The sequence below is a fragment of the Pan troglodytes genome, chromosome 13, assembly GCF_028858775.2.
Source record: "Pan troglodytes isolate AG18354 chromosome 13, NHGRI_mPanTro3-v2.0_pri, whole genome shotgun sequence".
In the NCBI taxonomy this organism is placed as follows: Eukaryota; Metazoa; Chordata; class Mammalia; order Primates; family Hominidae; genus Pan; species Pan troglodytes.
The window spans coordinates 116,668,661-116,695,277 of record NC_072411.2 but is presented as its reverse complement, the minus strand read 5'-3'; the positions used below and the strand labels follow the sequence as shown (position 1 = coordinate 116,695,277).

At 34.5% G+C, this 26,617-nt stretch overlaps 1 protein-coding gene across 1 annotated transcript in view; it reads right to left on the bottom strand.

Annotated features, from left to right (window-relative positions):
• The window catches only part of VWC2L (von Willebrand factor C domain containing 2 like), a 167,721-nt gene that overhangs the window by 138,803 nt on the left and 2,301 nt on the right, over nucleotides 1-26,617 (bottom strand). The window contains exons 2-3 of the mRNA XM_526017.9: nucleotides 25,384-25,853; nucleotides 3,521-3,650 (exon numbers count right to left, since the gene is read on the bottom strand). Coding sequence (XP_526017.1) covers nucleotides 3,521-3,650; nucleotides 25,384-25,773 — 520 coding nt within the window. The 5' untranslated portion in view covers nucleotides 25,774-25,853. The remainder of the gene's footprint in view (nucleotides 1-3,520; nucleotides 3,651-25,383; nucleotides 25,854-26,617) is intronic.

Genomic DNA, 26,617 nt, shown 5'->3' with positions numbered 1-26,617 from the left:
CCAATTCTCACCAAATAAAAATTACTCTCATCTTTTTCCTCCTATTATGTGTCTTACATAGACTCTGTCCAGTCATTCATATCTTTCCTTAGTGTTTTTATTTTATTCAGGCTAAATTGATAGACTGTTCTTGGTACTGAACTAATTTTAATGTGAATAGATTACTGTTGGGTATAGTCATTGATAACCATTGAAAATCTTGTTTATGGTAATCACTGAGACAAGAAAATTTAAAACTCTCTTCTTTACACAATTAAATTCCTGGAAATATATGTTCTTAAACTTATTCTTAAAATTATATTATCAAGAATAAAGACATGGTACCATTGTTTAGGGAGTAGATTACCCTGCACTTTATAATATTAAAATATTTATTTCCAAAGATAATTGTTTATTTTCATTGGTAAACAGTTTTACAGAAAAACTATGTACATATTGTTATCTTTCTTTGTTTTGTTTGCTCTTAAATAATATCAAAACAAATATTTCTATATTAGCTGAATGTTGAGTTATAAGGTTAGGTGTGATGGATTCCATCACATTCAAAAGTTTATATCTTTAATATAAAGTTTAAATGATATTTTAAAAGTTTTATAACTTTAATGCCTCATGCTTTTGGCAAGTTGTAATTCAGGAAGGCAGAAAAATCAATTTTAATATGAAAAACCAAAGTATTTGACAGCCAAGATAATAAGCATTTATGCAAACTGAAAATTACTTGCCCGCCAAAATAACCATTTATGAAGATTTAAGAAAATGTAGAAAATGTTATGACTGTTTATAAGTTAAAATTAGTTGCATCTACCTTGAATCCATAGGATATATTTTTAGCTTATTGTTGCTTTTTAAAAATCTATGACATAGCAACTATATTTTAAATTGTTTATACTATAATGGGCATATTTATTATGGTTATAGTTAATAACCATATATAATGAGATAGACTTAAATCATGTGTTGGAAACTTAAGTTATTCCAGTTATACTGTCATAATAAACATTTATTTTTCCTCCATGTCTTCTGTATATCATTCATCTGTTTCTGTTTTCTGGGCTAGGCTTAGAATGAGAGCCAACAAAACCTGGGACTCAGTCTATCTTCTCAATAAAATTATTGGTATCACTGGTGGTCATAGGTGTCTTCATTGGTTCTTGATATACTCTTCTTTGGCAACGATTATACTTTAGTTTTGGGGCATATGTGACTAACTAGCGGCATTTAATAACAAAAAGATAACATCTCATAATGTTACATTACAGTGGGTCCTTCCACTAATTTAAATTCAGATTCATTTCCCTTACTTAAGAAAAGAAAATTTGTTTGGAAGTACAAAGAGGGAACAGAAGTGGCCATTTCATAGTGCTTCATGATTTAAAAAATATCAGAAAACTTAACATACCTTGTGTACTTAGCATCTGTTTATCAGAAATACTAGTGGTTACTAATTAATTAACTGATTGAACAAGTAAAGTCTATTCATTATACACTTTTGTAAAAAGAGGATTTCATTTGGAGAAAAATTTCTACTCTGACATGGTTGAGAGAAATAGGATAATCTTGGGCGACATCAAATTAAGTGTAACTAGTTTGTAGTGGCTGATTTAACATATGACATAGACATTAACTCTGGGTATATTATGGGCTTTAACGTAGGGTCGCTAGAAGGATGTGATAGATGCATGTGTAAAAACTGTTTTAAACGTATGCTTTACATGTTCTAATTCTATGAATATGCTGGATGTGTCTAGACAAGAAATTTTAACTATAACCATAATTGTGAGACAAAGCTAAAAGTAAGACAAAGCTAACCAGAGCCATGTGGGGAAGGCAAGAGCCTCAAGGACTTGTTTAGACAGTTGCTTCCAGGGGAAAAAAAGAAAAAAAAAAGTGCAGTCTTCAGTCCAAGACCTGTCAATCCAATTTTTAAAGATTGATTAGGTAGTTGAGTTTTTCTTCCTTTTATCCTTGGAGTAAATGAAAAATAATACTTTCTCTTCTACTTTAGACTCACCATTCATATATTTTATGACAGTTTGATCTCACCTGAGCCTTTCTTCTCTGGGACAAATTATGCTAACTCTTTCTGTCTGTCCTCATAGGTCCTATTTTTCAACCACTAAATCCTCTTATTGTTCTTTCTTGTATCTTTTCCAGTTTCTTCAGTTCCTTTAAAATTTTAAAGTCTTAAATTTAATATATTTGCATATATTTATTTTTGATGAGTTAACTTCAGGGGCGTTATTTCTTTCTGCTAAGTGAGAGAGTGGTCACTATGACAGGTAGATTGGAGAAAGGAGATAAGAAGAAAAAGAGGAGCGAGATGAGCAACTTAATATTCAAGTTAATGGATTTATATGATCAGAAATAGCAAAACCTGTATCTGGAAAATGTCACAAAGGTTTTTAATAAGTCCTTTGGAAGATACCGAAACACAAAAAAATTATTATCAGAAATAACCAGAGCTACTTAAAAAATCTTTTAAAAATATGTTTTATCTTTTATAAAAGGTAAAAGATATCTTTATGCTTATTTTTACTAATTACCCTTCTGTAAAGGAAAAGATTAGTAGGTGAGCTCCAAATTCAGAGCAAAAAATAATAGAGAAAGATGGCCATTGCCAACTCAAGAAAAGGCATAGGAATTCAGCATAAGAGTGAGTGAGCTTATCTTAATTAGGGGCTAGAACCACTTTTTCCAGCAGATATTAATGACAGAACATTTGTGGAATGTGGCCTAGCAAAGAATTATTTTTTCCTTTTTGGTAGTACATGGTCATAAGGCAAAGTGCGCTATTGGCTCTGTTGATGCGCTGTCTTGGGTTTATAGCATTGCATTGTCTTCTCTGCAGCATCATGTTGATTTTGGGTGATTAGGATATTATAGTTGGTTCAACCTCTCCATTCCATGAGGGACAAAAAGGAACCTATAATGTCGTAAATAAAACAAGTTGCTCTCTATAGCAGTTACTGTGAGAGCACAGTTCCACTGTAATAAAAACCTACAATAAAGGCCCTAAACTTTTTAATCTTTATTACTTCAATTTAAGTGCAATGCTAATTTTATTTAATATTTCTTGAATTTTATATTTAACTTTAAACTTAAGGTCTTATCTACATTCAAAACAAAATACCTGGCATTTACCCTGCCCTATATCCTGGGTCATACACCACAAAATGGGGTGAACTTCTTCATTGGCTCTACAAAAGAGAGGAATGCAGTCACTACAAAAGGATGGTACTGTGTTCTTTCCAATATACTCCTTTTAAATCAACACGAAATAGTAGGGATCACAACGAAGTCAGCTTACAACAGCTTTAATTCCCCAGATGGAAAGCTGCACAATAAACCCACTGCAGGTTTATTTTCTCTTTAAGATGGGATAAAAATATACATCCGCCATGCCCATATCGAAAAGCCACAGGCAGATCTTAGAGGGCTCTTGCATTGAATGGTGTGCAGTAGTGAAATATTTGTATTTTGTGCTAACCCCTCTTCAAAAGCTAATGCAGTGTGGTCTTACCATTTTTGCAGACAGGACAACATTGTTCTGGTTCATAGACTGGGTTGACACACTCAGGAACTGCGCAGTCTGCTACAACACAGTGAACTTCATTGCTGGGCTCACAGCGACACCATTCACATGGAGAGGGCTAGGAACAAATCTAAAATTAGCCCCTTTTCTCCTATAACTTAATGCTTGCACATTCATATGCTGTCAGAAGACAAAACATCAGTGCTTATTATATTGGCTTTACTGTATTAATTCCATTTACCATGTCTATGATCATTCTCCCTTGGTGGAAGGCAAGTTAGACACCCAAGTCACAGTGGATTACAACCTGCACTCAGGTTGCTGTGAACAAGAAAAGCACCCGTGTATGACTTTTCCTATATCTTATGTTCCTACTTTCCAGAGAAATATTTGCATAACTAATATGTCATCTCCTGGTTTGTTTTCCAGATGTACTGATTGCTCTGACCTCCTCTGGTAAACAGGCATTCTACTGGAACGTGTAAGATAATTTTTGCCATCTGTCATTTTCTTCTTCTTGAGAAAGGAGGAGAATTACTGAGAAACAAGAAAATGGTAAGTGGACATCTGTACCCTTTGTATGAACTCTTTTTCAAGCTAACTTAGACTCTAAATGGCATTTTTTTTCAATGTGAATATTAGAGAAGATTGCATTTGGGAACCAAACATCCAGGTACTGCCTCTTGAAAGATGTAGTGAATACCTTTCATCTTGCCTGCTTGCTTTTATGAATGAACAAATCGACTGGCCTAAAAAGCCACTATTTAAGAGTCAAAAACTCTAAAAATGGAACTAAAAATGATAATTAAGAGAAAAAATTAAACATCAGAAAAGAACATTTGTCTTTGCAGTACTTACCGGCCGAGAGTGTTTAGAATTTTCTATTTCCTTTCTAGAAACTGCCTATGGCACAAATAATCTAAAGCAGGGGCCACCCTCTGACTTTCTCATCCTTTGTAAGTTCTAGCTCTACTTTTCTCATGGAACAGCAGTTTAAAATTCTGGAATGAAAATTTGGTGGTGTCAGAAGTCATACAATGTCCACATTTCTCAAATCAAGCCATTTGTTCTTAGAAAGTTCTGCCTCCAATCTGAAGCCACAGATTCTTACCTGCAAACTGTGCTAATTAAAGCCCTCTTCCCTTGTTTCAGTGACTACCGTCCAAAACCCTTGTCAGCTCTTATTTCTTCCCTGGATCTGACAATCTGTGTAATATCAGTGCTTCTCAACTCAGACAGTCTGTAGTGGAAACCCTTCAACTAATTATTTTAAAAATTCATTTTGTCTTTGCTTTTTGCTTGGAGAATGACAGCCTAACTTTAAATTACTTTGCTTTCAAATTTAGTATGAACAAAACAATTAGCCATGGGATCTGTGGTAAAGTATCGCTATTTGTTAACATGATCAATGGCATTTTTGAAGGGTACAGTTAAACTCTTTACCATGTGGTGAGTTGTGTTTAAACATTTCAGAGAAATCTATTGCATTCTCAAGGGTTGAGATTTTTCTGATGCTTTTCTGCTAAATAATCTCAGCAAATTAAGAAAAGATTAGAACCTACAGTACATTATTTAATGGAGAAAATTAGCAAATAAGAGATGGAAACTCTTGTTGCTCTTTTGCTCCTTATTTTGCAAACCTCATCGTGATATCTAAAATTCCCAAGCAGACTTGTCGAACTTTCCCCTTTCCTTGGTTAATTACGAATAAGTATTTTCACATAGCCTTCTGAAATGCAGCAAAGACTTGGACTGTATTTACTGCCAGTATGGGGGAAAACGGAAGCCACTAATATAATCCCTTCCCCACAGCTAGCATTGTTTATTTTTTCTGGTTCCCTTCTTGTTGAAGGAAGGGCTGGTTTGTGCAACTCTAGTGGATTGATTCAGGGAATAAAAATTCTGAAGAGAATCCTAAATTTTCAAATGCAAAATGTTTACTTCAAAATAACTATAGTCTTTAAGAAAGATTTGTTGAACTATTAGATTCCCAACACTGATGAGGAAGACCATTCTAATTTAAACACTGGCATTGTGCTAAGCAATTTTCCTATATCTACTTACTTAGTTTTTGTAATAATTCTATGAAGCAAGACTTGTTTTTATCTTCATCTCACAGATGAGGAAATGGGCTGAGAAAGGTTTAATAACTTTCCCAGGGCCTATGGTAGTAAGAGGCAAAGGCAGGATTTGAATCCAGTAGCCTAACTGCTATAATGGACTGCCACTTGGTAACAAGAATCACCATTCTGTGTACTGATGCTCCTGCTAAGAAAGAGAAGTCCATTAACTTGGGTGTTTGGTGCATGATGAGATTATTGTGGAAACTTAGAGCTTTTTAACTTTCCACAAATGTGAGTTAGAAAACCGTAGTTGCCAAAGTTAGGTTGCCACAAGTGTTGCATTCTTGGAGACCTCGGCATCTTCAAGCTTTGGAACCTGGTAACTAGATGTGCAGGCATCTGGGAGAAGTGTTAACAGATAATAATCCAGTGAAGACCAATAAAGCATTGGAAACTGAGAAATATTCTGAGGAAGATCTAAGACCACAAGACTTAGTGATAAGAGTATATCTGATTTTTTGAATAGGGTTTGAATAATGAAAAACATAAATGAGAAAAATAAAAACATCACATTAATCATTGGTGGCTTCTCACCCTGCCCTGAACTTGGCTTTATTTATGTACTGTACGCCATCCCTTTCTGACTCAGAATCTCTTATCATATGCATTTGATTTCCTCTTCTGTTTTCATTAAATTGTTTTTACAAATGGTCTGTCTCTATTTTAGTGCACTTTTTCTCATGTCAAGCCTCCTTGTGCCCCTCTGATCCCACTGTAAACACTCAATCAAATGTAACCCATTGACTTCAAGCCAGAACCCCTTTCCATCCTCTCCAGACTTGCCAAGCCTCTTTCCTTTCATCATCTTACAATTCCGGCACTATTGTTGTCCTCTTGCTCAACTTGACTTTCTCCATTGCCCCTGCCTGCCCCTGCATTTGTAAAAAGATACTGCTTGAACAGCAATAAGTTACTAGGAGTGTGCAGCGTGCTACTTTGACATTAAGTTCAAATTTTAAAAATCCTTCCCATTTACAGTGTAAAACTCACGGTACTTTGGATAAATCTTTATATCTTAAGCATTGAGCTGGTTACAGATTTCCTTTTATTGGGTTGTTCCATGTGAAAACTATAGATGAAACCTGAAAATGTCCCTGTAAAACCAAAGTTTAAAGAATAAAGCTATCCTTAGAGAAACAGAGAATACTGAAAGAAGTACCCAGAAAAATTATTTCTACTAGCATTTTTTAAAGAAGAACATGTGAAATTATGACTAGTACATGGCTTTTGCCAGCTAGAGATTTGTAAGTATGGTGATTGAATTATACCATCCTAAAATTTTATACAAGAAAACTCCTAAGAACCCTCACAGAACACTTTATTTCTGTGCACTCTTTAGAAAATAAAGTAACATTCACTCAATACTTTTTCATAAATTTTAGTTGAAATTAGGATTAGCGGTCAAATGTATTTGTTTATACATATATTTATATATAATATATATATATATATCAGGTGGCTTGAGCAGTTAATATATCTGTTTTAAATTTGTTATTTCTCCAGCTGAGTGTTTTTAAATAACTAATGTAGAACTCCATTTAAGCAATTTCTGCTATCTCTGAATACATACTTTTTTTTTTTCTTCTTCTTCTTGAGATGGAGTCTTACTGTGTTGCCCAGACTGGAGTGCAGTGGCACAATCTTGGCTTACTGCAACCTCTGCCTCCTGGGTTTAAGTGATTCTCCTGCCTCAGCCTCCCAAATAGCTGGAGTTACAGGTGCATGCCACCATGCCTGGCTAATTTTTGTACTTTTAGTAAAGACAGGGTCTCACCATGTTGGCCAGGCTGGTTTCTAACTCCTGACCTCAAATGATCCACCCACCTTGGCCTCCCAAAGTGCTAGGACTATAGGTGTGAGCCACTGTGCCTGGCCCTAAATACATACCTTGTATGGCAATTCCAAATGCTGTCCCAGCTGGCCCTAGATTAGAAAGGGGTTTCCTGCTATACACAGTATAGTTAATAGAGCAAAATGAGACTCTTTCATAAATATTGGTTTAGGCAACTAAAATCACAATTGTTATTAGAAGCTTCAGATAAAGAGTAGTTGTGAATGGTGAAACTGGCCATTATAAATCAACAAGTAAAATGAAAGAATGAAAAGCAACGAACCCATTTTCTTTTCCTGAAGTCTCATCATCTAGGTGTCAACTCAAATGCCACCTCCCCAGGGAGGTATTCCCTGATGACTCAGGCCTTCCAGCCCCTTCATCTTCTCTGTCCATCATGTCAACCATTCAGAGCTCTCATCAGTCTGTGAAACTTTCTTATTGATTTCTTTACATTTTTTTGGTAAATTTGCTCCTGTCCTCATAGATTCTAATCTCCTTATAATATACTGTTCATTGTTGTATTCTCAGCACCTAGAAGACATCTTAGCACATGATAGATACTCAACAAATGTTTGTTAACTAAAATGCATAATCATTTATGTATAATCTATGTTTTCTTATTTGCTAAACCATATCTCTGGGCGGCTTCATCTGTGTTCATTATGCATGAAAATGATTTTGAGTCAATGAGATGTTTGTATTTTATTTAAATATTATAATGGGCACTTTGGGGAAAAAGGTTTCCGACTGTGAGTCATGAAATAACTATTTGGGTTCCAACATTATGGCAATGCACATAAACTCACCCTCTAAAGGTAATTTTAAATTCATAATATTCATCATGCAGATCACAGGTAAGTCAATCTTCAAGCACTCCATTGACTAGGCTATCTAGCAGTAGATGATTACAGACTTTTATTGCACTAGAAAATACTGTGCTAACTAAATTTGGACAAGAGTACATGCAGAGGAATTGCTAAAGGGTCTGAGAAAAAGCTAGTCTCATTTTATAATGTGTATCAATTTTAATGGTTGCTTATTAAGCACAACAATTTAGTATATTAGAAAATCTTTTTTCAGAACAAGTCCTGATTTTAAACATGTCCATTTCCCAAAAGGATGGGATAGAGTACAAAGCCCAACAACACACATTTTGAATATTCTGAAAACAACACTGGTTTCTTAGAAAGTTGTCTGTGAATACTGTTGAAAGCTGAAGGGACGGATACGCAAATAGATGGGATATATTCTAAGTGCCAAGTTTATACCTACTAACCCTATAAATGGGTTTCCTTCTGGTCAAGTGATATTAGGCTTCAGAGTCCAAGGGGTACTTCATTTCTTTCATAATAAGCAAAAATGATCAAAGAAAATCTTTGTTTACTTTTCAAAAAACTCCCATTAAACAACTATTTAAAATCTAATCTTTTCCACAAAGGAAAAAATACAGCTTTTAGAAGCACTCTTCTTTTAGAGATAATTTATGGCATAAATTTTATCACTTTAAGGAACAAATCTCATTACTTTCAAACTGTATGAAAATTTGGAAGACTCTATTTCAAAGTTGCTGATGCCTGTCAGGAATCTCACTGTTCACTTCATTAAAATATACATTAAATTACAAAGTGCAAAAGTATTTAGCATCCACTGCCACTCCCGTAGCCAGTAATTTGCATGCAACAGGTGTCACCTAATAATCAACTGATCCAATGGGTTTTAACCAAAATTCACAATTGTCTAAAAGATGACCCATAGCATCACTGATTAAAATGCTCCTCAGTGTTCCTGGTCTTATGAGATTGTGATGACCTCTTCAGCGATCTGCTCTATTGATTGGAGCATATTTGGAACACTGAGGTTGTAACTCATCAAATTATGGACATCAAGCTGAAACTTCTTTAAGAATTTTAATACTGAGGAAGCACATAAAAAAACAGATGCACAGAGTTTTTTAAAATAACCATCTCAGTTACTCAGCAAATGTATAATCGTGGTATTATTATCTGCATTACGAGTTAAGTAGTAGCTGCCCTGGCTTTTTCTGGTGGAGTTTGTATTTTGATAATACATTCTGGAGTATATTTTTTCAGCATGTCTATCAAAAAACATTTCATTTTTGTTGAAAACATAAGCATTTTAGTGAAGTGATTATGGAGTGCACATAGCTTTGCCCATGTAGATATAATAAACTAGGTAGGTAATAAACTACAATTCAGAAATATGATGTCTAATTTAAAAAAAAATATTCAGCATATTCATTAAACATACATTGTATACAAAGTAGTGTATATAAGGTATATCGAGATGAACTATATATCTCTCCTACTCCAATAAATGCAATCTAGAAGAAGAGTTGAAATATTTGTAAACACATATTTTGATGTTTTTAAAAAACAAATACCTTTTCTGTAAGAATAACTGGCGGTACTATTATAATAGAAAACCTAGCCACTGGATTTAATCTTTGTATTTTTATTTGCATGCACTCTGAGCTAAAGTAAAATATTAGAAGATTGGAAAACAACTGATGAAGTACCCAGTTGTAATTATTAATTATCAAGTAAAAAAAGTTTGCTCATTCTTGAAATTGCCATTGTTGCTACACAACAGTGACATTTTATCAATGTTCTATTTTTTTTTTCCTAAAATTATTTTCTTCCTGGCCAGGCACGGTGGCTCACGCTTGTAATCCCAGCAATTTGGGAGGCCGAGGCAGGTGCAGCACACGAGGTCAGGATTTTGAGACTAGCCTGGCCAACATGGTGAAACCCCACCTGTACTAAAAATACAAAAATTAGCCAGGCGTGGTGGCAGGTGCCTGTAGTCCCAGCTACTCGGAAGGCTGAGGCAGTAGAATTGCTTGAACCCAGGAGGCGGAGGTTGCAGTGAGCCAAGATTGCACCATTGCACTCCAGCCTGGACAACAGAGCAAGATTCCATTTCAAAAGAAAAATAATAATAAAAAATAAAATAAAAAATTTTTTGTAAAGTTTTAAAAATATACTTTAGTATATATTTAAGGGCAGGTAACCCTATAATTTTATTCTGCCTATACCAACAAACTGATGGTGTGAAGAACCGATATTTTTCCTCAACATTTTCAAGGAGTCTCATGACAATAAAATGCAGCTTTTTCCGAAATATGAAGAAAACATATAAATGTAAATTTTAAAAAATATAGGTAAGGAGAATGTAAGCAATAATATCTGTTTATTTGCAATCAAAGGTGCATTTTTTTTTAAAGTAGGCACAGTATGCTTATCAAGGAAATATCAGGGTATATTTAAGAGAGGAAAAAGATAATTTAGCTGCCTTTATGATAATCAAAGGAGGGCCCAGACATATAGACAAAAACTTGAGGATTTAATATAAAATCGAGGTTTTGATGAAGTATCACACCTATACTTGTGAAATACTCAGGAAAAGCAGCCGTCCTTAGTCCTTCACTGACAAGCTGGATTGACAGTTGGCTTTCGTATAAAAAACATCCTTGACAAAGCAACTGAGTACTGTAAGCAGAACCCATGTATTTTCATGCTGAAGGTGCTACATTTATCGCCCGTTTATGCAACAGGAAAAAAGTGAGCAACTGCATAACTTCAAAACTTTTCTGTTGACACTGGAAAGGAGAGATTGTTGATATCAGACAAAGAATCAGTCATCTACAACAGCAATAAAGCAAGGTCACATATGGTTGGAGAAGAGTACATCACTAGGAGAATTCTACAGCCTGAAAGAATCATAGGAGATGAATATGACCTGGCCTATTCTGCAGAAAACATTAAAAGGAAGTGATAACAGAAAAGAGAAAGAGCCATAACTCAGCCTGCTAAACGTGTGTGGATGACACTGAATTTAAGACCTTTTAGGGTCTAAGGGATGGGAGTTATCACCCTGGAACAACCAAACCCATTTGTATTGGAAGTGCCAATCAGATTATTTCTCAGGAACTCCTTTTTTTATTTTTTTGCCACTGTCTGTGTGCAAAGATTTTCAAAAAATTGAAATTTTTTCTTCATTTTATATTTGCTGATGTCATACTTTGACAGGTTATGAAGAAAGAGTAATTAAAATATAATAATAACAAGTGCTTTATCACTGCTGGTATTGAAATATATTTCTAAAGTCCAAACAGTAATTTCCTACTGAATTTGATAGTTCATTATTTGATGCTTAGTTCATAGCTTATCTCATTCCACAAAAATATATTGAGATGGCTTATGGGCAGTAACATGAAAGCATATTTTAATTTAAAAAATCTTGACTGAGTACTTTCTCGATAAACCTCTCTACTTTAGTGTATAACTTTGGGACAAGGTATGGCAGAAGCAGTGATAATTTTGTAACCATGTATAAAAATTGTTAGTGCTATCACCCAGTGGAACTTGGCTATATGATAATGTGAAATAAGCACACTTGCAGCTGAAATCCTGGCATGAAATGTAGCTTGCTGTTCTACCTTGGACAGGTTACTTAAACCTCTTGAGCCTGGGTTTTTCGCTTGTAAGATGGAGCTAATAATAAAATATTAAGAGTGCTCTAATTTTCTCATTGGATTGTTTTGAGACTAAACTATATAATATGTGAAAGCACATGTAAACGATATGGCATTGATTACATGACTATGATTGCCATCATAGCTTTCAACTTCGTCAGAGTTTCCTTCCCCACTCTTTGTCCATTTGCAATGGCTGTGTATTCCTCAAGGGAGCATATTAGTTATAACTTATTTTTATTAAATTATGGCATAATGACATTCATTATGAATTATTTGAAATGTTGAATTTGTAAAACATACAGTCAGCCCTTCATATCCGTGGGTTTCATATCCATGGATTCAACCCACTGTGAATCAAAAATACTGTATTGGAAAGGAAATGGATGGTTTTCTGTACTAAACATTTACAGACTATTTTTCTTACCATTATTACTAAACAATACAGTACAATGAACTATTACACAGCATTTACATTGTATTTGAAATTATAAGTAATCTAGAAATAGTTTAAAGTGTATGGGAGAATGTGCATAGGCTATATGCAAATACTAATCCATTTTATGTAAGAAATTTGTATCTTACAGTTTTACAGAGTATTTGCAGATTTTGGTACTGGAGAGGATTTGGAACCAATCCTCTGTGTGTGTATACCTAGGGACAATTGTACATCTTTCAGAGTTTTGAAAGCAATCTGTGTTACATCTCTAAAACACAACAATGTTTGCACTCAAATTGTGGTTCGATTGAGAATGGCATTGGACAGTATTTTTAGATAGTTAATTAGATTCTTATTTACAGAGATGAAACTTCAATCTTTAATCAGATTCTTGCCAAAAACAGATTTTTAACAGGGTAACTTTAGCTCACAGTTTTTGGAGTCTTGATTTAAGTATCTTTTAGTTTCAATGTGAATGTCCTAGAGTCTCATTAACAAAAGAAAAATTCTCTGATTCTCCTTTTTGTCTCTAATGAAGCTTTCCACATCTCAGCAGTCAAAGGTTTGCAATTTTAGCAGGATTTTATTTTTAATGTTGGGGGAAAATTAAAGTTACACTGAACAATTTTGTTTTTTCCTCTGTCATATGTAGGAGAGAGCAATAAAGCTAACGTGTGAAAATAAGTGAAGTATTAGAGAGTGTGCATTTCTAAGACTGCAAGAATCATTAACAAGTTTTGCATTTTCTTTTTTAAAAATTTATATTTCACTGGTTTAGAATTTTGTTTTTAATCTCTAAATTGGCAAAAATAATCCTGGCCAATCCTCACTGCATTCAGAATGCAGTTTGTTTTTTAAATGGATAGGAATGTGCCTTAGAAGCATACTTCTTTTGACAGTGGGAGCTTTTCAAAATGAAACCAGTCAAGCCCTATAAAGCAGGAAAAGAATTTTCCTCATGTTAGCAATGTGCCACATTTCTGTGAAAAAGAGGTGACTAAACATGAAATAGACTTATAATTGAACACATTCAACACTATAGGAAATATATACACCCAAAATGAAAACTACACTATCTCTACCACATTACTTGCATAATGTTCATAGTGAATTAATCAAAGCTGGTAAGATATGAGAGAAAACCCTAGAGTTAGAGTTAGGAGAACTTTTTTGATTTGCCAAGTTTGATAATCTCCATTTATATGACAAGGACAAAAGCACAGATTTCTCTGAATCTTGGTTTTCTCATTTGTGAAATGGGAGTGAAAATATTTTAGGATTCAATAATTTAATAAGGAAATGCATGTGCAAGATACTTAATGAAATTGCCAACTATTATTGGTATTTGTTTTAGGCACAAATCTAGTTTTGTTGCTTCTTTGATCTAAGCCCTTTGGTGGCTGTCTACTCAGTTCAGACTTTGACCCAAGCTCCTTAGCCTAGCATTCATGCTGTGAATTGGTCCCATGCTCCCGCCTCACTCTTATTTCTAACTCTGTATACCCTATGCTCTTGTCACTCGGCTTGACACCATTTCTCTGAATAAGCTTTGCCTTTATGTTTGCAAACTTTCCAATTTTGTCTAAACTGCTTTTAATACATTGCAACCCCCACTCTTAGCATATCTTCCTTTAGTTCTTCAGACTGAATTACTTTTTTTTTTTTTTTTTTTTTTTTTGAGACGAAGCCTCACTCTATCACCCAGGCTGGTGTGCAATGGCCAGAACTCGGCTCACTGAAACTTCCACCTCCTGGGTTCAAGCGATTCTCCTGCCTCAGCCTCCCAAGTAGCTGGGACTATGGGCACCCACCATCATGCCAGGCTAATCTTTGTATTTTTAGTAGAGACGGGGTTTCACCTTGTTGGCCAGGCTGGTCTTGAACTCCTGACCTCAGGTGATCTGCCCGCCTCAGCCTCGCAAAGTGCTGGTTTTACAGGGGTGAGCCACCGTGCCCGGTCTGAATTCTTTCTTCATCTGAGTTCCTAGAGCAGTCATCATAAGCTACTTGTCATCAGTGGTACCTGTATTATTCCTTTAGATAAACTAGGCGCACCTTGACGGTCAGATTTCTGTCTTCTATATTTTGGTATAGCCCACAAGATCTACCGCTTCTCTATATGAAAAGGATATTTATTTAATGGGATCAAACTATGGATTGTGTATGTAAGCTGATTTTACAAACGCAATAATGGACTGAGTACCTAAGTAAGCAGAAATAATGTATACATGTTTTCACTTAATATAATCCTAAATATATCTATTATATTAAACTAAAGATAACTTTTTGACTTATCAAAAGAGAACACATGGGATATAAAAAGATAAAAAATTAATCTTTATCTGTTTTATTTGAGAATTTTCAGTGAATGGAAAATTATTAAGTTATGATACATCAGTGCAAAGAGCAAAGCTGTGCTCTTTTGAGTCAGGAATGCAGAGAAATAGGATTGAACATGCCTGCTGTTAAGTATGTATACATTTAAAATAGGCAAATCTACAGGCTTTTTGAAATTTACTTGTGTGAAAAGAGATCCCTGAGACCACGCACTGATTAAAGAGAACTGATATCCAGCAGTACCCAAACGGCTGTAACCTTCAAGAGTGCAAGTTAGAAGGATTTGGTGACAGCACAGTTTGAGAGAAGTAGAAAGGGAAGAATATCTGATTCCAGATTAGGCAAGGATCAGCAAACCTTTTCTATAGAAGGCCAAATAGTAAATATTTTAGATTTTGTGGGTCATACAGTGCCTGGAATATTCTAAAAGCAACGATAGACAATATGTAAGTGAATGAGCATGGCTGTGTTTTAATAAAGCTTTATTAATAAAATGGATTGTGAACTGGATCTGGCTCATGGAGCATAGTGTGTTGACCCTTGTCTTAGAGAATCCATTACTTGTAGTTGATATTACCACTATTTTTTTAAAAGTCATTTTTCAACTAAATTGTCTTTTGTAACACAAATTAATAAATTTCCATAAATAATCGCATTAAATACAATTTTGGGAACTTTACAAAGAACAAAATATTAAAAGATAAGCTGAGAAAAGATAGATTTTCATCATTAACTGCTCATAAAAGTCAAAGGAATTAGCCTATCTTGAATCATTAGCAAAATATTTCTTAAACTGTGTTTCATTGAACTTTTGTGAAATTTAAGATGTTAATAAATGTTCTGAGAAAAAAAATGTTCTACTGTCACACAAATTTGTGAAATTCTGGATGAAATACAGTTTAGTATTAATAGTAATCGTAGTAAAAATATCAGGTAGCTTTTATAAATCACGTGGTGCATGCCAAGTACTGTCTACTATTATCTCTCTTTTATAGATGTGTACATAGAGAAAGAGGTGAAGTAATGTGTGCCTAGGTCAGTTGGCTGGTAAGTGGTAGGGCCAGCTTTAAAATCCAATTTTCACCACACTTTTGAGCTCTCAGCTGTTGAACTATACGTACTAACTCTCAAACAAACCTACCTTCCAATATGCTCAAGTAGTCTCAGTATACTAACGTGTACTGCTCATTTCCAAGAGAGGTTAAAGGATGCATCATTTCTCAAATTTATTTGACCATGAAAAATAACTGAAATCCTTATGAACAATCACACAGGATGCTAGTATTCCTTAGAAAACAATCTAGAAAAGGCTGAATTATAGCAGTGATTCCCAAACCCTACTGAGAATTATAATAATCTGAGAAACTTTAGAATAACATAGATTTAAATGATGTAAATTGGAATTTAAGATGGAAAGGTCAAGGAATCTGAATTTTTGCAACAGTCCTTCTTTAGGTGATATTGATCATCAGCCAGTTTAGAGATTTTTGTTGTTGTTGTTGTTCTAATGCCACAGAATTAGAGATTTTTGCATATACCGTCTATTTTGCATACTCCATTCCTGCCATCTAGTGAGAGGTGAGAGTTTGCTAAGTGAAAAAAAAAATGGGTCCTCATTTTCTAAAACCATCAAAATGCATGAGAAAGCACAGCTAATTTTGGTCCTTTGTTACATCCAAGTATAAAGTAGTCTCAGTGAAAATAAATAGGTAATGTTTAATGTAATATATTTTAATTTTATTTTGGCCTATATTGTTTGGTTTAATTACATAATTTTTCTGTTTTAGACAATGGGCCCCATTTTTATTACAGCCTTTGGAAACTTAGGCTAGTTTCACAAATTGTACTCAATCTGTATCAAAGACTGATTTTTGATGTGCCAATATTTTATTGTTCTTGTCTACTTGTAACTCTGTGTTGTCATGGTGATAGGTCCTGATATCACATTTCTGTAGACAATTGGCTGAGATAAATCATTGAATCCAACATATTTATTGGAAAAGAAGATGCAAATGAGCTGGTATTTTTCTGTTAAACCTGACGGTAGTAAAATATAGAAAAAAGATCACAGGAAAGTGACATATTAATACTGCTTTTGCAAATAATGAGCTGTGCCATTATTTGGCACAATGGAAGTGTGTTATCACTAAGTTTCTGTTAGTCTTTCTTTTATCACCTCTAAAATAAGGGAGTTAGATAAAATAATTTCAAAGTTCTGTTTTAGATCTAAAATTCTATGGTCAGCGCTCAAAAGTAGAAAGGACCTAGACTATAAAAAAGAAACCATAATGCCTGCCTTTTTACAAACAGAAAAATTTATATAAATGCAGATACTAGAAATAAAATCCCAAACCAAGATGTAACAATGGTAGTGAAAGGTAAATACTAAAACAAAAATTATTTCAAAATCCCAACCCAATAATGTTTAATTAAAAAAACCTTCTGAGCTTTAGTAATTGTTACAAATTGATATGTAATATTATAATCTTCAAATCTTCAATACTATTTATTCTTCATAAGATATATATGGTCTCATTATTGTATCAATTCTGTAGCCAGAATAAACGTATATCGAGTTTTGTTCATGGTTATGTGACATAATGGGAAAATTAAGAGTTGTGTTCAGTGCATGTTTATACCCTGTAGACAACTTTATACAGCCATAGAATAATGTCATCTGAAAACTTTTTCAGGAGCTGAATGATCTTTCTTGTCACTTTAGTACTTTATTCAGTCTTTCCATGATGTCATTAAATCTTTGCAAAGATGGCTTTATTGTGATATACTCTACAGCAGGCTAGAGGCAAGGAAATCAACAATGGAAGTGTGTTAGACTGAAATTACTGATGCTAATCAGTAGTGATGATAAAACCCAAAGTACAGACTCCAAAATAAGCCAGTTCCCAATTAATAATGCCTATTGTTTGAGAAAGCAAAGACATTGATCACTTCAACTCTCCTCTTAGTTATTTGTTTCAAACGCTTCCCTAAAAGACAACTAAAAAATACACCGATAGGTTTTTCTTGTGCTGTCCTTCATAAAACACAGTGCCTGATGTATAAATCAAGATGCAGGATAACAAAACAAAGTGAAAATATGTTCATGGCGATTAAGAAGAAGGAACAAAAGATTTAATATCTTAAAACAAGATTTTCTTAAAGTAAGAACACTCTTGCTCCTTCCAGTTTCACACACACACACACACACACACACACACACACAACTTAATGCATGTATGGAGCAATTAAAATCTAGATTACATAGATTATAAATTAATCTGCAAAATTTGCCAAAGATATGTAGGCCTGTGTTATGAAATAAGATGTAGGAAATAGAAAAAAATTATGCTTGTTAATATCACCCGATTAACCAATTCTGTCTTTTGGTGAGGAGAAACAATTAAAAATAGGCAATTTTTTTTAACATATCCAAAACCTTGTACAGTTGGAGTTAAAATCTGGAAGGGAGACTACCAGGTCATTCTTTTTTTCAGCTTCATCTTCTCTCAATGTGGGTGAGTCAGTAAGGAATGGGCAATCATGTCTGTAAACTACTGATGACTGACCTCAAGTCTGGGGTAGTCACTAACAGTGACAAGCTCCGCAAATCTCAGATGTGGCTGCAAATCAACGCTGATCTCCCAATGTGCACACGGCACAGAAGCCCAGTCACAAATCTCGGTAGTCATGCTTGTCACACAGTCATCACCATTAACAGCGGCATCTTCCAATATGAAGGACAGCAATAAATATTGGTAAGTGAGTATGAAAAACTACTGCTATATATAACTAACAAAAGGGCTAGCTGACCATCAATTCTCTTAAAATGTAAAGTAAGAGACTGTAGTTCTGACTGTCAATGAGCTATTTCACTCCTTTGGGAATTAATTTGGAAGCCATTTATTCTTATAATTCTACTCTCTTTTAGAAAGTACTTAATATCAAAAGGATAACACTCAATTATCAATGCAATTTTTTAAGAAAAATTATTTTAAAAGTAGATTTTTTCCTAGATTTCATGTACTTCTGTGAGTGCAAAAAACTTTTAGTGTACTTTTGTGGGTGCAAAAAGTGTGCAGTGAACATTATAAATTTTTTAATAAAATTGACTTCTAATCTCCGGAATGAAATTACTCAAAGAGTATAAAAATTACGTAAAGGTTCCCCAGTTACTTACGAAGATGGGAATCCCCCATTGAGAATATCCACTTTGAACCCACTCATTCTGCATGCTGAGGCTGAGCCTCAGATAAGCAACAGTAAGGTCTCAATCACTGTTATTTTGTAGCAACTTGAAAGGGGAAGGCATTCCTTTTAACTCACTCAAAGCCATTTTAATGTTAAAAGCCACAACATGCTCTGCAAAACAGAAACTGCATTTTGCAGAGCCAATAATTATGGAATTAATCTTCTCAACCTCTCTACAAAGATCCCCAATTATCTTTGCCGCATAAAATCATGATGCTTTCTAGTTCTTTCTTGGGATAGTATCTTAAAAATGCCCCTGGTGACTCCACTACCCATTTGTTGAGAAATGAAAACCCTCTTTTGTATAAAACTCTTTAAAAACTGCACCTCTATTCTCACAATCCACTGATTTCTCTGTTATTAAAATAAATACAGGCTTCATCCTTCATATATATGCTTTTTGTACTCCTTTGCCTTGTGTAAACATCTGACTTAGTTCCTGTGCTTTTCATAGACACTCGTGCAATGGCAGGTGGGTAAGTAGGCAAGGGGCAGTGAATTGTGCTGTGCAAAGTGTTACCTACCTGTTAGTCCCCTCAACTGAGATATCTCTACAGCCTCTGGTTTTCCCTGTTCTTTCATAAGTCTGGTCCTCAGCTCCTAGAACCTGTTGCCTTCCATTTTCTTTTCCATATTAAAAAAACAACTAGACGTCAAATGACTCTCCCAAACCTGAATTCCAAAATTCTTCCCACTCAAACGTTTTTACAGATTTAATTTTACAATATTGGACATTAATAATGTGGCATCTATTAATGAGAAGGTTGAAATTTTTATCTCTGTGTGAATATACCCATTAAAGGGCAAATCAATTCTAAATCCAAATTGGCATCAACAATTTTTATGAGTGTGATGACTTGGCAAAATAATCCCACGGCTTAATTTTCTTATTTCTTTTTTTGGAACAGAGTCTCCTTCTGTTGCCCAGGCTGGAGTGCAGTGGCACAATCTCTGCTCACTGCAGCCTCCACCTCCCAGGTTCAAGCGATTCTCCTGCCTCAGCCTCCCGAGTAGCTGGGACTAGAGGTGCCCGCCACCACACCCAGCTAATTTTTGTATTTTTAGTAGAGGCAGGGTTTCACCATGTTGGCCAGGCGGGTCCCCTTTTATTCTCTTGAGATTTAAATATTAAGTATAAAATTCAGGGCAAAAACTTGGCATCATGAAAACATGCTCATTTTTATAAAAGCAACAACAAACCCATAAGACGTTTGACTTGAAAAAATATTCACACCGCACCTTTCAAATATAGAATTCAGAGACCTGGTCCACTGTCTTTGGCCCATAGTGGGAAAAACACAAAGGTCAGTGTCAGCAGGGCACTGATCTTGGGCAAATCCAAATCCTGAATTAGGGACACTGGGAATTGACTGCAGAAAATCACTTTAAAATAAAACAAGCTATGCAAAAGCTGAAAGGTTTCTTTCAGCTACATGTGGTATAACCTTCAGTGTATGACCTTCAACTAAATCAGTACAAGTTTTAAAGTATAAGGAAATGGTCAAAAAAGCTAATTCTAGCAGAATCAGAGTTATAAAAATACTGAGCAAAATAAGAAATTATTTCTTCCTTTGAGAAACTCAGCATAAGATAGTTAAGCCTACATTTCCAATAAACTTTTTCTGGTAGAAACTGCTATTATAATGTATTATTTATATGCTTTATTTCTCAAAAAGTAGGTTCCAGTGTCATATTGCCGGGGTGCACATAAAAGAAAGATGAGAGAACCTACTATACAGTGACCTTTATCTTAATACAATATTACCAGAACCCTGGAGAATTTAGAGTTTTCAAAAAGAATAGAGAGAAATTCATTTTCAAAGCTTGCATCAGTAAATGAAATAAAAACCCCACAAAAATCCCACAACCTTTATAAATGACATCAGTTTTCCTATCAGGTGACACATGTGGATCAATTTACATTTGAATTTGGTGATCAGAAAATATTGAAGTGTGACCTATGATTTGCAGCTGCATAGGGTGAGACAGTACAGCTAAAACACTAGGTAGTCATTGCGATGCTGGGATGGAGACAGAATCCAAGACAACCCTTGGTGAGGAAGGGGTTGAGAGAGGAAGAAAGTAAAGGCAGGACGAAAATAGGCACTCTTATCATAAGAGAACAATGTGTGCCATTTTAACTGCCCAAAGAGCATTTTTTGTCTCAACTTTCAGTGCTTCTTTAATTAAAATGAAGAGATCAACACATAAACAGAAACTAAATCATTCTAAAGAAATTCTAACTTCTTTATCCTATAGGTTTGATTACAATTTGACCTGGTATGCTATTCATCAAAAAAGGTATTAAATGACTGTTATGTAGCTCACACGGTGTTGGGAATAGAGGGGAAAAGAAAAAAGAAAACAGTGTCGCTAGCCTCGAAGGGTTCAATGACTAATGGAAGAGACGAGTGGTTTCATATGATATTATTTCATATTATATTTTACATGATTTAATATTATTGCAGTGTGATGTATTACATTATTGCTGTGGGGTAGATCACTAGAAGTGGTGAGGAGCTTAGATTCTGCAGTCAAGCTGCCTGGCTTGGAGTCCTACTTTTTCCTCTTTCCAGCTGTATGGTCTTGGACAAGTTACTTACACTCTGCTGCTTCAGTTTTCTTATCCGTAAAACAGTGCTAATAAAAGTACAATTCTCACAGTGTTATTGTAAAATAAAATGTGTTATAATATACATAAAGCTCTTCACAGTATCAGACAACAGTTACTGTTCTTGTAGTGATGGTGTGTATAGCAGGCCGTGGGAACATATGGAAGGAGTGATACAGTGTGGGAGATATGAGGTAGGACAGACAGAGAGGGGTTTCCAGTTGAGGTGAGATTTAAATGGAGCCTTGAAGTGGTCCAGTAGGATTTAAACAGGGAGCAATGTTGAAAAAGTGTTCCATACTGTGGAACAGCAGCGCAAACACACAGGGAAGAAAAGCCACCAAGAGTTTGAGGGATTTGGAGAGGTTGATGAGTAGAATCTAGGCTACAGCAGGGAAATTAGATTTTACCCTGAAAACTGTCCTGAATGTCTTTGTGCTTGTGCACCTCATTCTCTTTTTTTCTGCAACAGACTTCCTTCCTCCACTATTAATTTCTCTTTACTTCTATTCAATTCTGTGCTTGGATATAGGACATTCATTTTTATTTATGTTTAACTAGGTCATCTATGTACAGAACAATCCGCATTTTATTTCCTATTATTCTTCAGATGAATCTAAATATTTTGGCCCAGTATTCAAGGCCCTTCCATCCACTCTCCACCGACACATATCTGAATTTGCCTCTTACTAGGATAGCATTTTAGTCATATCTAGCTTCCAATTATACCCATCTCCCTCCTCTTTGCAGATTGTATTCATCCCAGTCTCTGATTTTGCTCTGGCAGTTTCGTCTTTGGAATTTCAGTCTTCCCAGATCAATTCCAAGTACTTCTTGAAGAACAGGCAGCTCTACAAGATGTATAGGGTTAGCATCCTGAAGACAAATCTCTTGCTTAACCAAGCCTCATACTATTTTGATAAGCTTCTGCCATCACAATCTCTTGGGAGTTATATTGGGATTTCATAATCATATACTTAACTTTTACCTGCTTTTTCCCCCTTCTCTCTTCACATCGATCATGTCTTTCTTGTGAGCAGAGATTTTGGTTTCTAGATATCCTACTTTCAATTGTAAGTACGTCTACAGTATCTTATCTACTGAACGGTCTGATAAATGCTTGTTGGATGAATATATTTATGTGAAGAATATCTCATAATACAACCTCCCTAACTGATATATCAACATTATTATATGAAAGTTTTATGCATCTTTAATAATTAATGACTTGTTCCTTGCAAGCTGAGTTGGAAGAGAATCAAGATGACAGATTATGGCTAATATTTACTTAGAGTTATATGGTTCATAGGGATAAGTAGAACATTTTTAAAAGGTATGAGAATTCTTCATTTGAAAGTCTTTTAAAGTTGAACTTTCATTATAAAATGTAGGCAAAGCCATAGAGGAATTTAGAATTTAGAGTAAATCCCTGGATATTAGAGTTAAGAAGGAGGGGACAATCACTTATTTAATACCTATTGTGTACTCGTCATCACAAGGTTAGTGACTTCAGAGAAATTATATGTTATTAAGAATTTCCAACCTCTCCTCCTAAGGAAAGTGATTATTACAATGGCTATTTTATGGTCATTACCATTGTGGATCAAAAAGTTTAAGAACTCCATTCAAAAATTTATATCCAAGTGATGAATTTGGGATTTGAATCCAAGTCTATCTGACCTTAGTGACAAACTGCTTTGAGAGATCATATAGTATGTTAGAATGGCAGCATTTAGAATTAAGGTAAATAACTTGACAATTTTGGATAAGTAATTTATACTTTTTTGGTCTCAGTTTCTCATTCTGACACATTTGCCCTATATAGTCTCTAAAACTCTTTATGACTCTAAATTCTTGTTAAAAAAAGTGATATCTATTATTTTAAAAATCACATCAAAATTTTTATGACACAAAAAGCCAGGTGAAAAAGCTGTGCATGTTAATGGATCATACATTAGGAAAGAAGTAGTAGGGATTAATTAGATTATAGTAGGGTTATAACTAGAAGGGGTACAGAAATTATTAAGTTTTTCTTTAAATACCTCTATATTGTTTGACATGGTAACATAGTTATTATCTTTGTAGTAAAATCTAATAAATAGAGGGAAAACTATAGCATTTTCAATAGTGAGTTAAGTTAGACAATATTTTCTTTATTAAATACAGATTACCAAATTATATAAATCTCAGAAACTTATGTTTTTATTTGTGCTAGTTATGAAATGCTGTTCCTACAATACTCTTTTGTATTCTAGTCTAGATATAAATGCAGGTTAGAAAAGGGTGATATGACTGCTAGAATCAAGTGTGTTGAGTACTTCTACTTACTTCCATTAAGATGACATTAAAAATAGGTAATGTCAAAATATATACAATATTTTAGAGATCATAAAACCATTAATAAATGTACTCTAATCTCAACTATTATTTGGTGTCAACAATGATACTTTTACTAGACTCTCATGCTTTTACTTCTTAATTTTGTGCAATAAAATAATACACGAAAGACAAAAGTCGAGAATAACATGTCTAAGGAAGTTGAATGTCATAATTAAAATTTCCCTTTTGTCCTAAGGAATCTAGTTCCAATGACTGGGTATTCTTGGGTAAATCAGAACTGGCTTGAACCCATAACCTGGTTCATTCCAGGTTAATAATGAACTAAATACAATTAACTATGAATACACAGATTACGCTAATGATGGTCAGTTGAGACCTTTTTTCTACATACTGATTTCTGGCACCATTTGACCCTTGTGGTGAGAGAAGTTGGGTCAGTGCTAATAATGGAAATGTCTTCTCTCATACATAAACACCCACACTGAAAACTAGCTATATCTGCTTTTACCTCTAAGGTTCTGAGCACGTCATCACAGAACTTGGTTAGATGAAATGGGAACATTTTATATAAAGCCATCAGTATGACAGACACTCCAGGCACAAACTGCCATTACATTTAAGGTGGACATTTTTCATGTATTCATACCTTCAGGGTTCAGATCAGGCTTGTAGGATATCCCAATTAAAATTAGCCATTGGGGAAAAGAAAGTTCAATAAGGGATAAAAATGAACTCTAAGCTACTTTGAAAATATGACCCAAGCATAAAAGAAAAACTAAAAAGTACCATGTAGGCTGAAAAAAATTACAGTCTTTTTTACTACTCTTTACATGGATTGTGATAAAAATTCAGTTCTCTGTGGAATCCTGAAAGCAAAAAATCCAGCGAGCAGAGAACAGAATGGGGATCTTGCTTGACAACAAGTAGGCCCAATGCATTTTCTTAATATGAGGACCACAGCTAAGAAGTGTATCTCTGTAGCTTTTCCACACAATAAACAAATAATTCTAGACTATATTGTTAAATGACTTCAAATACAGGCTAATAAGCAACACACAAAACTGACACAATTAAAAAATTAATTTAGGAGACACATACACTATACACAAAATTGTTCCCATCAGAAAACATATTTTGTAATAACAGAGAAGAAATGTTTAAGGGCAAAAATAAAAGGTGTTAGGTATGCCCCAAATACTTCTGGGAAAAAAAATAAAGGTTATTGTGCAACTTAACAAATATGATCAACAAACCAATTGGCCATTTGTTGACCATGGTGCTACTTATGGTAATTAGAATCAAATTGTATAATTTAAAGGGAAATTTTAAAGTACATTTTTCCAACTCTGACTTTAATGTAGCAATGTACTAAGCACGTGGTATGAAAAGTTGATATTTCAATAAATATGGAGGGAAACGCATACCTTAAATTCCTCCAAGATTTTGTAATTTTTCCCGTGATATTCACAGAAGTTTTTTACTTCTTTGCACTCAGGACAGCATCCATTGTGTTCCACTTTAGTACACTTTGGGTGAATTTTAGGGCATTCTGGTTGGTCGCAAACAGGTCCATCTAGAGCACAGACACACGGACAGTTGGAATGCCCAGGGAAAAATCGTTCTCCCAACTTGTATACAAAGCCGCTGTCATCGACACACCCTTTCCCTCGATAGTCATCAAAGATCAGATTGTCATTACTGGAGATCTGGTCACCTTCATCAGCAGGATAGTCTTCATGACTGATAGCAGCAGAGGTGACCAATCCAGGGATGACCAACAGAAGTATGCAAGCTTCATGAATATGAAGAGCCATCCCCCTCTTCAAAGACTTCTGGATGTGCTCCTAATATTAAATATACTCAGCTCCTTCCATGGGAATACAAGAGGGGTAGGCTGAAAATAAATATTTAAAAAGAATAATTTGACATATATAAAGTGAAGATAGATTCATTTAAGCCCACGCTCTTAAACTGTTTGCGATCAATTTGAAGATACTAAGTCCTCAAATAGACTAAGTTCATGCAACTATCTATGCCTTATTGTGAGGTTTGGAGAGTTGATACTTGGCAATATATGCATTAAAATTTGTCCTTTTGGATTATTTTATATAGGAACCTTCAGCTTGAATTTTCCTTCTGAATTTCATAGGTCTGGCTTTATCTAAGTTGCAAAGAAATGGTTTTACTGAGCCCCAAAATGTGATCACAAGGACTAACTTACAAATAGCTCAAGAATATTTGAACTCACATTTTCTATTATTCTTTAAACTGGACTAGTCAGTGATGGAACATATGTTATAATTATCTGTGTCAACTCAAGAGATTAGTGAGAAAAAGATCTAATTCTAAAGGAAAGGGAATAAACCAACAGTTGAATATAAATTATATTTAGGAAGGAGCTACTATAAAGGATTTCCTACTTATTTATGCCCATAATTAAAGAACAACAATGGTGTCAACATCAGTTACCTGTTTAAGTGAACATGAGTCTGGATTTTTGAAATATAGTTGATAACAAAAACAACATAACTATTCCATAGTGATTAAGAGAAAGAAAATTTGAAATAATAAATAATACAAGAGAATTCCATGTGCTTAAAAGAGTTTGTTAAAAACAAATTTATTTGTATTATTGTCCACATTATTTTACATAGGAAG